General features: G+C 38.2%; 1 protein-coding gene across 2 annotated transcripts in view; it reads left to right on the top strand.

Annotated features, from left to right (window-relative positions):
• The window catches only part of elavl4 (ELAV like neuron-specific RNA binding protein 4), a 77,889-nt gene that overhangs the window by 30,649 nt on the left and 30,175 nt on the right, over nt 1-17,065 (top strand). For both annotated transcript variants that reach the window (XM_059503956.1, XM_059503955.1), the window contains exons 3-4: nt 1,375-1,461; nt 5,682-5,922. In XM_059503956.1, the coding sequence (XP_059359939.1) occupies nt 1,375-1,461; nt 5,682-5,922 (328 nt within the window). The remainder of the gene's footprint in view (nt 1-1,374; nt 1,462-5,681; nt 5,923-17,065) is intronic.

Raw genomic sequence — 17,065 nt, 5'->3', positions numbered from 1 at the left:
TCCTACAAACTGCACTTCTTGCACATTTGACAAATGATTTAAAGAAACAAGCGATCATTTAATTTACGTGTTTGCTGACATTGTTTAATTGCTATGAACAACAGCAGTTTGAGTAGTTTTATATTCTCAACAAAAGAATCATAGAAAAAGAAGGAAGAGAGAGAAAATAAGACACAGAAAAAGAGTGAACAAAAAGCTATTTCTCCATTGTTACATATTCCATTTTTGATTCCTGTGAGCTTTGAGAAAAGGTCAGTGAAAACAGAAGATGAATTCATTTGTAGTCTGTCCTCTCCCTTCTGTCGCCTGCGGACATTGATCTGTCCTCTGTAACCAGAGTAACTTTACTGTGAATGATGCACCGAAATTCTGATGCATCATTTGGCTGTGACATCCTGCCTTTTGTTTTTTGAACGATTCAACGTGTGAATCTAAAGCTCTGGGTTGGTACATGCAGATATGTTGTTTCATTAGAGAACAAATACACATCATGTTTAAGCTGAATGTACACTGATGTTTCATCACCAGAACAATAAAAGTGTTTTGTTACACCCTGCGGTCCTCACTAAAACTAAAACCAAGGTGGCACATGAGATTAAAAAATAAATAAAACAATCCCATGAGGCTCTTTTTTAAATTACAGACCCATGCCCCATATAACACCAGGAGCTGTCAGCAATCCACCTGCCCACCCCATCCCTCTCTTCTCTCCCTCCTCCACAGACAGTCTATTTTTTAGATCCCAACACCTAAAACGCGAACGTTTTAAAGATCTGCAGAGGACCCCAAGCCCCTCCTCCCATCCCCCCTCCATCCCTTTCTGATGCAGAAGTGTCTCCTCCATCATGTAGTGCTGGATGCCTCCTATTACACTCCTCCTCTATTCCATCCATCCAACTGAAAGGTCACGCTCAGAGTCTCCCTCTTTTCCTAAATTGGCTGTTTTCGCTGTTAGCTCCATGGCTCAAGCTGTGATTGCGGCAGCCTCGGTATTGGTCCACTAAGGTCTTGTTTACGAAGCTGGATTTGTCGGAAAACCCATGATATTAAATCTACAGTCGGAGGCTTGCTGTTTTTCACATCTTGCAGTTTCTATATCCTGCACAAATTTGTCTATGCCCTGGAGCGTGAAAAAATATTTTAGTTTCATCAACGAATGGGCCATTCTATAGTTCACCCATTCTCCGCATGAACCTAAAGCACCCATTTCCATTATAGAATATATCAAATCCAACTAAATTCAAACTATTGTGTTTTTCGAATCCAAATCAAAGCCACCTGTGTGTTTTAGTGTGCCTGGAGACCGTCAGGAGTGTTTGTTTGGTATGGAGAAAATGGGCATGTTTGAATATTGACCCTACCCCCCTCCCGTAGGGATCGACAGAGACTCAGTGGCGTCAGGCAGACCTGCCGCAGCTCCAGGGCTGGGCTGAGAAGGGACTGCTCACACAGCCAAAGATGGTAAGGAGAATGCTGCCCACTAACCGCCATTTTTAACCCCATTATTATCTGTATTGTTGCTATGAAGTTATGCTATGAGAGGGAGGGTGTTCGCAGGGGTAGAGTAAAACAGGCGTAATAATAAGTAAAACAAAAGTTGTTATTACTGTAAATGTTATTAGGGGTGTTACCTGATAACATATTATGGATGGGTGTTGTATTGTCAATATGTATAATGTATGTGCAACATTTCAATGTCTTGTGCTACTAGGAAAATACTGCATATATTGCAAAATTAGATTGCAAGACATATTTTTTTCCTCTTTTACTAACTGAAAATCATTACCATTGTTGATTTCTCATAGATTTAGCCATCACAGGACTGCTTAAATAAGAGTAGACATCTATAGGAGGGAGCACTATAGCATCAGAAGGCTCCAGTAATAACTGGAGAGCATTTCTAGTAAAAACACACATCAGAATAGAAGCCTGACATTTTATCGTCTTCGCTAATAAGCTAATTAAAGTGCAGTGTTCAAATGGCAGGTATCGGCGACACACACCGAAATGCATCTATCTGCAGTGCTGTGAACACAAGCACACACCTTTGGCTCTGCGTGACTCAGGGACATTGGACTGGTTGTTCCTGTATTTTTATCCGCGTCTTGACATCCTCTAAGGCACTTATGTAAGACAGAGTGGCAGAGCTTCTTCCTTCCTGCATTCACACAAACACACACACATTCGTAGCCTGAGCTGGGCTGAGCATCGTTCAGAAACAGTCGGCATATCTGCCATTGCGTTTGAAAAAATAAAGAAGTGTAATCTGGGGCTACTGTTCAGTTGAATCAAAGGGAAGATGATGTCTGTCCCCCAGCTGACACCAAGGCCTATGTGATGGCTTAGCATGTCTGCCTGTCTGTTCGCCTTACCTGTATGTCTGTCTAACTGTCTCCCTGCCTACTACAGCTACAGCACACACAGATACAGCCAGCTAGGCTCTGCCTTAGCTAGCATTCAAACAACTAAAGTTTATACTGTACTATCCAAGGTGAAGGTGCTGTAAACACATTTTTAATGCCACATATTAAATGTCCCTACTACTTGATAGATAACACTGAAATCACATGTTTTTGTGATAGACCTAGGCTCTCCAAAACCTGGAGAAATCTATCTGTTAGCATTATCAATATCAATAGCAAGTGACCTCCACACTAAATGGTCCATGCTAATCTTGCTGAAAAAAAAAAAAAAAAATCGAGTCGGAGAAGCAGACTGCCATTTTTCAGCTAATTATAGATGCTTTCTGCCCTTTTACGTGTTTGAGTTTGATGACAGGGTTAAAAGCTATTCTATTTAACAATTATATCATATAAAGGATAGTTAAAATTGTAGATGTTGATTGGTCAATAAAGCATACAACCTGAGATAAAATATACAATATAACCGGGTTCACGAGTTCTACTGAAAAAATGGCACTTAATTTAAATTTATGCATTTAGCAGACGCTTTTATCCAAAGCAATTTACAGTGCATTCAGGCTATCAATTTTTACATATCATGTGTTCCCGGGGAATCGGACCCCCAACCTTGTGCTTGATAATTTTTTAATTAATTAAGTTGTTAAAAAATGTTTGAAAAAATATGTATTACAAATATATAATAGCCTAATTTAATATATGTAAAATTCGAATAATATTTTAATAAAGTTATTTAAAGAAAAGTTTTTTTTAACAAATCGCTTGAGTGAATGATACAATGACAAACATATCCAGTTCTATGTTTTGTTCCTAAATGACTCAACGTTTTTAAATGAATCTGTTGGCCGAATGACTCATTGCTTATATAATATATTAATTCCCAGTGTTGTATATCGGCACCTGATTTAATTATTGACACATTTCTAGGCAACATGAAGCAAACAGTCTCTTGGTTTTTTGTTTGTTATTTTTAATGGCCAATTTTGCATTCAAATCTAATCTTTAACTACTCCGGAACAGTAGTTAAGGGAAAGGAGAGAAAATAAGGAAAAGTCACTACACTGACCCCTGTCAGCAGCTATGACAAATGTCCAGCAATAGTGAGTGTGTAAAGGAACAATTACCCTTCTCAATATGACAACGAGGGGAGTTCATCTACAGGAAAATAATAAGACAGCATACAAGAGCTAGTGAAGGGATTACAAAGAAAAGACAGGTCTTTAATTGGCCATCGAGACAGGTCCCAGGAATCAGAATGAAAGGTGTCCACTTTCTTTTTTGGAATATTCAAAGCTCTCATCCCATGAGGTTTGAGTATTTCTCTTTTTTTTCCTGAAAGAACAGTGCACAGCAGGAGCTGCAAACAGACTTAATAAGTCTCCCCTTTTTCATGCACACCTAAAAACACCAAGAAATAGCACACAAACACACATCAATCAAGACCTGCTGTGGTGACGGCTATTTTGTCCCTTTGTGTCGCTCCATCCCTCTTTGCTGCAGAGAAGTGTGGAACAGGATCCATTTACATGCATATCCTGAGAGCTTTGCAGATGAGCCTCCTATGGGCTACTGGCAGCTTTTTTTCAATGTGTCACATCGAACGTATACAAAGACTAAAAATGAGGCACAGCAATTGATCCAGAAAAAGGGAGAATGCAGCTGCATCTGCCCTTTTTGTAACCATTTTACATGACTTAACTTAAATAAATACACACATATACAGTATATATATATATATAATATATATATAATATGCATTAAGGAAATAAATAGATAAGAAATTTAGGGGAGCAGAGGAATGCAGCAGTTATTGTTGATGGCTTTATACCATATATAACTGAATAGCTTTGTTTTTAGTATCCTCTTTACTGTGCCTGTGTGTTTCTCAAAAATACTCCAAGTGCAAACACTAGCGTGGTGTCAGATGGGGAAAAATTGTTAACCTTTCTAAATATGCCCGCTTTGATAAAGGAGATTCGAACTTCAGAGTGCAGATACAGAGTATTTTTTTGAAGAGCTAAAAATAAGTGCAGCTGAATTTCCGCTTAGATCCATTTTTTTCTCCTCCTCATCTCTATTATTTTCCACTCTTGAATCTATCAGCAGGAAACATTAGCGCTTTTCCTTCACTCTCTCTGTGCAGATCTTGATCTGAATTACGCCACATACAGTCAGAGAGGAAGAGAAAGTGAATAATAAACATGGTTGACTTACAGAATCATCTTAGAACGAGCTATAATAAGGTCATGCTTGCTGTTTTACTTCTTATTTGCTTATTTTTAGTTTTTTTCTTCTTCTGTCCTCTTTTTGGTCTGAGATTTTGTCTGAAATTGACAGACTTCATTGAAGATTAGAGCAACTCAAATTTTTCTGTCCACACTAAATGCAGAAAAACAACGACAAAAAGAACGCCTAAAAAAAAAAATCCATAGTCAATCAGTTGAGAATTAACTTAAATTCCTCCTCATGATCTCATGGCGCATTGCTTTCGCCACCATAAAGATTTGCACCCTAATCTGCACTCTCTCACACGTGCTCCCTCACACGCATATCTTCAACCTTCGTGACAGTCAGAATATGACACGATTCTAGATGTCACCCAGCCCCCTCAAATAGAGTCGGGTGACAAAATTAAACACACATGAGCTCACACACAAACATCTTTTATGCAAATGGAGGAATACATTTAGCTGCGGTGTGGAACAGTCTTGAAATAAAAAGTTTGAGGCTGAAAAGCAGCACAGACTGGGGCCTCCTCTGTTCCTACTTCCCCAGGGCCAGCAAGCTTCTCTTCAAACACCTGCTCTTAAAAGTGCACGGCTAAACCAGTGGCAAACGCTGTTCACCATGACAGTCGCTCCACGCTGAAGGGCTCACATTGTTACCCTGTCAAGTTGAGCCAACCATCAAAACGCACAGCCAAACTCAAAAATATCAGTGATGGCATGAGGGGGAGGGAGGGTGGAACAAAACTACTGAAAGTCTAGAGATGCATAAACAGTTTTTCAGTAAGTGTGTCATGCATTGTATTATTTAGAGTCAGTCTGTGAGGTTTCGCAGCTAAATGTTGCAGTTGCAGTTACATACACCAGATTATTCCAAACCCCTTTATCTGACATGTCAGTAACTTTCACGAATTTTGTTTAAATGATTAAGTACTCTCGAATGAAGGAAATCAGATATGTCAATGCTAAAATATGCTGTTTACTGAACTGCTTACTTTTCAGATGCCACATTCTTTAATTCTCCTTTTGTCTGCAGATAATCAGCAACATGGAGCCTCAGGTGACAAATGGGCCAAACTCCGCCACGGCCAACGGGCCCTCCAGCAACAGCCGCAGCTGCCCCTCGCCCATGCAGACTGGCGGCCCTAATGACGACAGCAAGACAAACCTCATTGTCAACTACCTGCCCCAGAACATGACCCAAGAAGAGTTCCGCAGCCTCTTCGGCAGCATTGGCGAGATTGAGTCCTGCAAGCTGGTTCGAGACAAAATCACAGGTACTAATAAGGGCAGAAAAAATTTAAATAAAAAGAAAACTGTATTTGATTTGCATAATGAACTGTGTCTAGTGAAGACAGAAGAGACACAATGTCTTGGGTATTATAGGTTAAAAAGATAAACTTTCGAACGAAGAGTCATTAACTTTTAACCCAGCTGTCAATTGATTAAAAATGTTAATGAAATGACTTAAAAGAATTAATTTGAGAAAAGAGTGAATAGACCATATTTAAATACAAACACACACACACACACACACACAATTATAAATGCACTATATATTCATTAATGATTTGTGTTTGTATATATTAATACTGTGTGTTAAAAATATATATAAAATGTCACAACAAAATAATAAAATAAATTATAATAAATTAACAAAATTATGATAAAAATTAAATGTATTAGTCATTTTAGAAAATTCAGCATTTTAAAAGTATGTCCAAAATCAAAAAACGAGTATCTTCACATAAAAAAGGGACAAATAGGACCAATCAAATTAAAAATGAAGTCTTAAACTAAAATCATTGCTTCTTTAGGTCTGTTTGATGCAGTTGTAGCAGGTCAGACTGCAGTTTCAGGGCAATTAGGGAGTTGGAAACATTGGATGAGAAGGGCTATTGTTTTGTTTACAGTGCCCAGAGAAAAGGAGGAGAGAGAAAGAGGACATAGAGGTGTTTAAACAGCACTCCCCAGCTAATCAGAGTTCTAATCCCACCATAGTGACTACGTGGGTGGTAAGCAGATGGATGGGGAGGCTGCTCAGAAATAATGCCAGATAATGGCCTCCATTTTATATCCTACCTAGTGATACTTCTCTCTAGATAATCTCATTAAAACAGGGCCAGGCCTAAAGCCACTGGTTTTTAGACAAAAGCGGAGAGAGAAAATCTTGGATCCTGACCACAAGTTTTGTAGGGTTTCATTGCCAGGCAGTCAGATGGTCAGGCAAGAGAATCATCATTAAAATCATTGTCATGAGAGTTGACACATGCTCCTTTTTTCAGTCTTTACATGTGGGAAATTCACTGAAGTCTTGGGATATCCTCGCATACATTAAATGGAACATGTTTTATTAAATTGCCAGTTGTTAAAATATAATATTAACCAGGATCACTCACTGTCTTACCGCTCTGTCCTTATTCTGGCTCAGGAACACATAGTGCATCACAAATACGACTCTTCCTTGTACTGCACTCTTTGCTCTGAGATCCCAGGGGTGCAATTTCCCAGTTCAGAATTTTAAGCTAACAAATCGCTTCTTGATCATTGTAAAAGCAGAGCGAGCTATAGGCTGTGAGTTCTGTCTGCTGCCGTCATTAGCTGCTGTCTGGGGTTCAAAATAGATCGCGTGGCATCAGAGATTGTATTTGAACCTCCATGTCATAATATTTGACCAACGCAACCTTCCTGAGCTCTCCGCTCGGCTTTAATCTATAGTGTATGGACGTCGACGAGAAGTCACTTCACAGCTTTTCAAAGAATTTTGACATACAAAAGAGCCTTTTACATGGCATTTGAAAAGCTAGAGAGAGACGACTCCTTCGACAAGGTGAGAAGTTTTGGGCCTTTGCACGTAATAGACAGGCTTCTTCTTTTCCCTTTTTTCCTTCCCTCACTCCTGTCAGCTTTGATGAGACGAAATGCAGTGATGTACCGTTTGCCACGGCTACAGTTCTCTTGCCCTGTCAAGCCTGGGTTACAGCCGCTTGCCAAAGTGCCATCCCAAATTGTTTACCCGTCCTTCTCTTTCCTCTCCTTGCAATTTTACATACACACATGCTCTCTCATCACCTTCTTTCTGACCTCTAGCTGTACATGCAATACACCAGGGACCTGAGGTTCAATCTTTTATTTAATGTAGTCATACATATATGGATGTTTCGTCAACTATGGGCACTCAAAAACTCACTATACAAACTAATCTGTTAACAATGTCCAAAAGTTGAAATACATGCATCAATGTGTCATTTCCACCACATTTCAAACTATAATTAATTCTGCGATTGAAATTAAATTTTAAACCTTTTAGATTTAAGCGGCAATTGGTCATTACATTTGTTTTGGTGAAGCTAATTTTATAGCTTACATTTGACATGTCCTAAATACACATGGTTAAATATTTCCTGTATTTTTATTTACCGTATGTGCTTGATTGGTATCTAAATAATAGTAAATAAAAATAGTCTATTCAAAAGAGAATTACAAATAAAATAAAATTTAAATTTATATGGTGGATTTATGATTGAAAGTCTGGGTCTGAGCAAGGGTAAAACAACAACATCTGTACATAAAAGGGTATATGGAAAAATAGAACAAATAAATAATGAAGATATAGTAGCCCCCCCCTCCCCTCCCCCCCCAAAAAAACTAAATAAAATATGAACTCCATTTAACAAATAAAACTAAAAATAACCTTGCGTTTGTAATAGAAATAATTTCATTTCTCTGACCTCTCTATATTCTTGTCGATTCATTGCACAAAGTAATATAATCTAAGAATAATTTCTTTCTGTACACTCTGTGAATTAAAAAAAAAACAGTGGGCCAATATTTATCAGCGATTATGTAAACTGTCAGCAGAAACGGCTTTATCACATTCCTCTCAGTGGGGAAAGCATTTCAGAAGTCATTACCGCAAGGACTGTGTCGAGATTCCGAATAAAGCAGATGGCGATGCAGCTAACTTAGTGGAAAGCCTTTGTTTTTAAAGGTTTGAGTCAAGCTGAAAATCCCCTACTCTAAATGCACACATCCCCAGCCCAGTGTTGCTACCTCAGCAACACCTCATTCGGTGCTAATAGTGAGGATAAACACATAGCCCATACCGACTAATAGTGATTTTCTTGTGAGCCAGGAATCATATTGAATGAAAACTTTTAATGGAATACATTAAGAAAGTGTTAACGCTTCTGGCTATCAGCACAAAGCAAAATGGAAAACACTGATTGAGCGGCAGTTCGAAAGGGGAAAAGAATTGGATACTTGTCAGGTTCTCGGGCTCGGGGCATCCTTTTCTGTGTGAAAATGAACACAATTGTGTTTATAATGATACGGCAGAAAAAAAGACACACTCAGGCAGGGCCATGAATTGATTGCGTCTGTGATTTTTCCATCTGATGAGGAGACGGGGGGAAAAAGAGCGACTGCAGATAATCTTCTGTTCATATTCTTCAAGCAGTAAATAATTACCGCACGATTAAAAATGGCTTCTGAGAAACAGCGCCAACCCCCTTCGCACCAGCCCCCTGTGGTTTAGGCCTCTCTCTGTGTAGCAGAAAAGCAAGCGGCACATGCTATCGCTTCCAGCCTGCTTTGTCGCCTGCCATTTTGCTTCATTATTTTCCCCTTCTTGCCCAATCCGCAGATGCCATTGTTGGTATTTAATGGCTTGGCACAGGCGGCGGTGCTGCTATCAGCACTCTGTGTTTCACTCTGTTTAACACTTATGTAGCTTACTTCAAAGCTGCTTTGTGCAACTGCTTGTTCAGGTACACAACCCACTCTCACGCCGAGCACCCAACCATCTGTCACGCTGCTGACCCGAACACGGTGTCCGTTGTCTGCTGCCAAGCGTAGCACGTGCTAACCTTAGCGTCAAGCTGAGCCGACATTGATATGGAGCCATATATGACTTCTGTCTCTATACTGACTGGAGAGCAGCTTGCTCCGCCTGCTAGCAAATTAACGACGGCTTGTGATTTAAAACCAGAAAGACATCTTACCATTCCTTCACAGATGTGCTGGAACTCACACCATCATGCAGATGAAAAAATGCAGGGAAAAGCAGATGTAGTGGCATGAAAAATTCATTGTGCTTGATGTTTGCAAAAGCACGTTGAGGTTTGAAACACTTCGGTAAGTGTTAGACTGCTGGGAATGTGTGAAAAACCTCCATGTCAAACATGCGCTGTGTTTATCTGATGCTGTAGAAATAAAACATGAATGACTTTCCATGTTTGGTCATTTCCTGTTAAAAACAGCAAAAAAACAGGCCGAATTAAAACAACCCAACAAATGCAACACGCCATCTAAATGGCAAAATTGTATGGGGTATTGGGAAAGAAGTCTGATAGAATAGCAGGAATTAACAACGTAGTGATTGCAGGGAACACACACTTCCTCACATAATTCAGTGCCGTGATGTGTTCCGCATTCAGCCTGGAGTAAACAAAGTAAATGATAGGTTGTTATTCAGGGTAAAACATTCAGACCTCATTTACATTGTTTGACAATGAACTTTCTGTCACCATCCCAAAGCCCCTGACAAACATGAGCACAGAAATAAACCAATCACCTTCTGTTTAGTTTTTTTTCCTCCAAAGAAGGCTATTTACCCTCTATTGGGTTATAAAAAAATGTGCATGGGGAAAACAGACTTTATTTTGTCTCTTTTATCTTTTTTTCTCTCCAATTGCTGCTGACATCTTTTAAGCAATCATGTATGTGTGTTTGAGCCGTGGCCTTGTGGTTAGCTCTTGTGTGCCAAGGCTAGATTGGGCAAAATTCGGAATTCAAGATTTGACTTCCTTTTAGCGTTTTTGAGTATGACTTTTGAATTGGAATGATAGCAAAATAAAATTACTGAAAAACAGGCAATGCATTCTGGGAAATTAAGTGGCCTTCCACCATGTACCACAAAAGTTAATTTATTAAATATAATGAAATATGCAATAAAATATATATAAATTTGTGGCACCTAGGTGGCATCTCAAACTTTAAAGGCTTTTTAGAATTGTTTTTTTAGTTTAACAAAGTTGTGTAAATTTCCATTCTACTATTTTACTTTAAAATTCAAATGGAGATGACCCATCTTGGTTGCTGTCTTAATTAAAATTGAGAAACTGAATTCAAGTTTCCGGAATTAAATAGGAGAACCAGTTCAAACACCCCCCCCCCCCCCATTTCCTCCAACATTTCCTTCATGAATACCCATGTACATAAATAGCTGAAAGGTAAAAAAAAAAAAAAAAACACAAAATATTAAGAACTTTGCTTAAACTTAATGAGTCAGCATTCATCCATATGATCCAGAATGGAGCTTAAATGGCAACAAATTCTCTGAAATCCAGCCAATATTTCTTTTAATGCTCCTTCGGAGTTTACTGCATACTTTATTGTTCATGTTTTCCCTAGCATTTTTACTAGCCCACGAAGTGCTGCTGAGGTTAGTCTCAAACATTACCTTGCGGTTAGCTTGGCATTAGCCACTGGCTCCATGCAGCTCCAGCAATTCCAAGAGAGCGTGGGATCTCAGCGTTCCCTGGGGTGGCTGCCAGTGTTGTCATCTAATATGCGGGGTCTGACGTCGCTTCTTTGGGGTGTCCCAGATTTACAGGGGCTCCTTTCGTTTCCACATGCACACTCCTCCCAGATAGCCCACACACTACAGGCTACACGCCAACACGCCGCAGGCTCCGGCACAGCAGAGTGGGGGAACGGGGGAGGGAGATTCGTGTGTCTTCCAGCTGTCACCAGCCTGGCACAGCAAAATACAGACGCACAGTCTTACAGTATAGGATACACTCTTAAAACTAAGGGTGCTTAAAAGGTTCTTCACAGCGATGCTATTGAAAAACCATTTTTGGTTCCACAAATAACCATTCAATCAAAGGTTCTTATAGAAACATCTCTTTCATACCTTTTTATAATCTGAAGAACTTTCTTTTACCAAAAATAAACTTTTGGGGAAGCGAATATAAAAGGTTCTTTATGGAACCATTTAGACAGAAAGGTTCTTCTATGGCATTGTGAAGCACATTTATTTTTAAGAGTGTATACTAGGAAGTGAGCTGGTATAGACATTTGGTAGATGATAAAATCAGCTGACATTACCAGTGTCAGTGTATCAGACCTCAAGGCAACGGTGTCTGCAGAACTCTGTAGAAAGTTCTTCATTTCTCCAGAAAACAGAACACACAGAATATTCATCAATCTAAGCCTTAATATTTTAATTTTAATATAATTCACTATGACCCAAAATCTTGAAAAAAATATTGATTTTATATTTCACAATTGCAACTTTGCACTTAATTGTGACTATTATCATACAATAATTTAGATTTTATATCTCACAATTGCTATACCAGTCAAATTTGGTAAGGTCACTAAGTTTCTTTTTGTTTTTTGTAAAAGCTATTGAAACTTCTTTTCTCCAGCAAGGATGCATTAACTTGATAAAAAGTAATAGTTATATATATATATATATATTCGTATTCATCAAAGAATCCTGAAAAAAGTATCAGTTTGCACAAAAATATATAGCAACACAATATTTTTTTTTTCTTTAAAAAAAATTTATAATACAAATAAATGTTTCTTGACCACCAACTCCGTATATTAGAATGATTTCCAAAAATTAAGGTGACACTGAATACTAAAGTAATGGCTGCTTAAAATTCATCTTTGTCATCACTGGAATAAATCACATTTTGAAATACACTAAAATAGAAAAGTTGTTTTAAATTGAAGTAATAGTTGACTGTGTTTATTGTACTATCAAATAAAGGCAGCCTTTTTTATCAAATTCTCCTACCCCAAACTTCTGAACGGTAGTGTAAATCTTAACTTTATATTTCAGAATGAGCTTTAGTATCCCATAATGGAACTTAAACATCTGTCAATTTTCTTTATTATTTTTCACTCTGATGCGGCTTCTATATCATTTTCAATATCTGCACGTAGACGTACAATATTGTAAAACACACAGTGAAATACACAGCAAGTAGGTACACAAGGAAAAAGGCCTTAAGTTTGCACAAGTTGAGGTAAGCTAATGGTTTTACACAACCTCTTAGCGAAATATGTATCTCTAATGCAAATCCAATCAGAATGATGCTTTTGTCTGGGAGAGAGCACTTAGGCATCCCTTAAGTGTTTTATGTACAAATGGGTCGAATTAAGGCTATTAGATGCAACGATAAACAGCATTAAGAATAGAGATTATCTCATTGCACCTTACATTATCTAATTACACTTCAGTCAGCTTTTGTCTCTTTCGATGGAAGATCACTAAGCTAATTAAAAAGAAGCCGTAAAGTCGGTGGTACTTGCCATCTTCCGGCATTACGCAAGTTGTCATGACCTCAGTGATGCAACTGTGTATTTATATACTACATAAAAAGGAGCAAAAATATCTTAAGATGTCTTTTACTGCAGAGATATGTCCCTGTCCCAAGATGCTTTTGCAACAAGGGCAGAATGTCAAGTAAGCAGCAGCAGTGATACATTTGTTTTGACAAATTGAAATGGATTTTCGTCATTCCTTTCTTTTTGCCTTCCACATCCTAAATGTTCCTAAATTTAAGTCTAACCAAACAGATTTTCCTGTTTATAGCCAGAGAGCTTTGTGATATCAAGGTGGGTTAGCGTCACATGCCCGTTGAACTGTCATCGTGTGTCTGCGCTGCTGTTCTCTTCCAAATGAATGCAAGTTTGAGCTTTCCCACCTGATTCAAGCAACTGTCGGCACAACATGGCTGCCGGAGGGTTTGGATGAGGGGGTGGGGGGTGTTGCTGGAGGCAGTGCTGTGTTTGCTATGATGTTCATCTCATTTTCAATCAATGGAAGCACTGGGCCTTTAAATTATGCATCAACAATTGATGTAGAGAGAGGGGGAAATTAGCGAGATTCCAGCGTGAAGACTTTTAGCTCACTGCCAAGCAGCAGAACAGTGAAAATCAGTCAAATATATCTTTCATGTGCAAAGCTTTGATGATAAATGATGTTGAGCACAGAGGAATACGTGTGTGTGTGTGTGTGTGTGTGTGTGTGTTATTGTAAATTATATATACCATAAAGTAAAAGCATATATATGAGTGTCTGAATGAGAAAGAGAGGAAGGACACCCACTGGACACACACTCATTTTATCATCTCACACACTCTGACTCCTGCTGCTGAGGTAAGAGGCGTAATGGTTCAAATACAACTCCTCCAAATGGAGCCTCTCACTCCAAACAGCCTCAATTTAACAGAGAGAGAAACATCTCATTCCTCCCATTTAACTCAGCATGTTCCTCAAGAGCTAAAAGAGACCCAGACAGGGAGCAACTCACGCATGCCCTTCCTCATCTTCGCTATCACTGAAACAGGGATTACAAGAGAAAAGAGGACGCCGGTTTTGGGACCTCGTGACTCCTGTGTAGTCATGCTACAGTTAATGATACTTTTTTCATGCACACACACTGTGGGCTCACAAACATGACAACACATCTCTCGGGAACAAAAATACAGCTGTGCATATTATGAATCATATTTTCTGGATCAAAAACATGCACCCAAGTTATAAAGTCATACAGCAGGAGGTCTGTAATACCTGTTATCCGTTAGCATTCCCATTCATCTCAATGGCAGACGCTCGTCTGGAGATGGACCCCCTGGAAGTATGTGATTTGTAATCCGCTATCTTCACTCTTCATGGGACACATCACTCTGGATCTGCAGGAAATGATGATGCAGATTGGTTGTCAGCACCACAAAAACGCACACCAAGCAACTATCCTAAACTGTGAAGTGAAAGAACAGAGAGACAAAAATATTCAAATTATAGACCATTTCATACTTTTTAAAAGCTTAAAAAAAAAACTTCTTATAGGTTTCTTGAAAAGTGACGGTTTTACATTGTTACAAAAAATTAGATTTCAAATAAATGTGTTCTTTTGAACTTCATATTCAAAGAATTCTGAAAAATAAAAAAATAAATGCATGCAGCCTTGGTGGGCATAAGATATTTCTTTAATAAATAAATAAACATCAGATTTCTTTAATAAATAAATAAATGAACAACCCCAAACTTTTGAACAGTATTGTGTTGCTTGCGAACAGTTTTATTTGATCACAATGCATTGCTACACTTTGCAATTGTTCTCAAAGGAGAAGGATGCTTTTTGTATCCAGACATTGTAGTAAGAGTACTTACCAGCAGGGGCTAACTAGGCCATGCTAACCAGCCAAACCTATACACTTTGGTTAACCCACACACTCAAAGAACATACACAACCACACACAAGCCTCGATCAAGCATTCGCACATCACTATTGCGCTCCAGCTTCAGCGGTGTCCCATCGCAATGAATAACCCATCAGGAGCCTACACACTAATAATCATAAGCTGTTTATTTGTGAAAAATACTGTATCCTTTTAATTGGTTTTAAGCATTGTCTTTTTAAAAAAGCCTTTCCAGGGTTTCCAAATTTGACTGCAAGTCTATCCTGCTGGGGAACAGAAAGTGCTGGAAAAATGGAGATCCGCACTCATTAAAAGCTCATTAAAAGCACAATGCATCATTTCAGTTTCAATTTTAATTGACAATTAAAATATATAAGTTGACGTAACCATTATACTAATTAAATAGCATAGAGGTAATTCTCTTTTGCTGTGGCATTTGATGTTAATGGCATATTTCTAATGGGCTCTGTCAAAATTCTCAATCTTTTTTTTTTCCGCAAATTCACATTTTATAAAGTTTTATGTATATCGATCATCTTTCCAGGAGAGAAATAAGAATATTCTCTCTGATTTCATGTAAACAGCACAATCGCCTCTAAAAGCTAATGACAGAACAGCACAAAACATAATAACACTTCTGTAGATAAAAGTTGACATGAAATATTTACAGAATAGGTATAATGCAGTATAGCAGAGCGCTGGCTTTGCCATGAAACATTCTCTGTGATTCTCACTTCCCTCAATAATAAATTCATGAGGCAGCCCTGACTGTAACCCTCTCCGGTACCTACGCTGCTGTCCATTGTAGGTAACCCTGGCTGTGCTGAAGAGATTGTGTTTGTGTGTGCTTTGTATTCATGTGCTGTCTCTGCGTGGGTATATGATCTGGTTGTGTGAACAGAATTTTTTATTCTGTGTGTAGGTGTGTATACCACATATGTATTTCCAAATATACAGTACAGCGTATATATATATACTCATGTATAGGTGTCATGTGTGATATAGATTTTTTTTTATTATGTGTCTGTGAGATTTAGGGAAGTACAAGAACACATGGGTTGTCAGGCTTTACTGTAGCCCCTTATAATTGGGCCCACCAGATGCTGCTTAGAGGCCGTACACAGGACGCATCCTTGTGTTCAAAAACAGCTTCGAAAAAAGACAAAATGGAACAGAATGCAAGTGGTCTCAAGACATGTTTTTAACTTGACAAACCGACATGAAAACACAATGATCATGGCGCACAATGCTGAAAAACACAGCAAAGCCTCAAAACAATGGCCATGGAAGCCTAGTCTTTTCATTTTAAAACTGCAGACTAAATACAGGAACATACAGCCCTTTAAAAGGACATATTTAAGTTACAATGTTAATTTTGTTTACATATAAAAGAAAGTCTCTCTCAGCCAATGCTGTAAACTACAGAAGAATATGGTACATTTAAAAAAGACATCATTTTAAAATTTAACAGCGGGGCCTAATCTATGTAGTTCAGTTGCTATTACACTAGATATCAACCAACACAACCAAAAACTGGTCTGAAGATATATACTTGTCTATTTCTTGTCTAAAACTGTTAAAACAATGTGTAAAATAATTTCAAATGTTTAAATTATGAACACTTCAGTTACAAACCCACGAGTATAGAAGCATTCTGAATAAAACATGTCTAAATCAAAACATTTCAAATAAAAATTCACATGAAAGAGTAAACAAAGTAACATTAATGCTCTCTAATAGAAAAATGTGTCTGTTTTAAGATTTCGAAGATGTAACTTTTCAGTGCAGCATGCTAAATCTATCCCTTCAGAGTTGCATTTTATAATTCAACCCATTTAAGTCATGTTTGTATGTCCATAAACAGGTGCAGCAGGAAGTTGTTTATATAGAGGGAGTTATGTGCGTGTGCATGTCTTTAATGTTTTCTTTGAGGTTGTGCCTCTGCAGTTTGTTACAGAGCACAGATGAGATATGAGATGTTTAATAGAGATCAGTTTAAGGTTCTGTTAATGTGTCTGTTCGCAGGAAAATTAAATTAGCTAAATAATTGCCTTGCCAAAAAAAGGCCCTTAGAGATTGTCAAAACAACTCACAGCCTCCTTTCTTTAAAGCAGGATGATTTTATTATTTGTATTGTCATAGACTACAAAGACTAGTAATGAAATTATGCACTTAAATTAATAATTAATGAAC

Source organism: Carassius carassius, chromosome 21, assembly GCF_963082965.1.
Source record: "Carassius carassius chromosome 21, fCarCar2.1, whole genome shotgun sequence".
In the NCBI taxonomy this organism is placed as follows: Eukaryota; Metazoa; Chordata; class Actinopteri; order Cypriniformes; family Cyprinidae; genus Carassius; species Carassius carassius.
The sequence above is the reverse complement of the archived record's forward strand: the minus strand, read 5'-3'. Positions and strand labels throughout refer to the sequence as shown.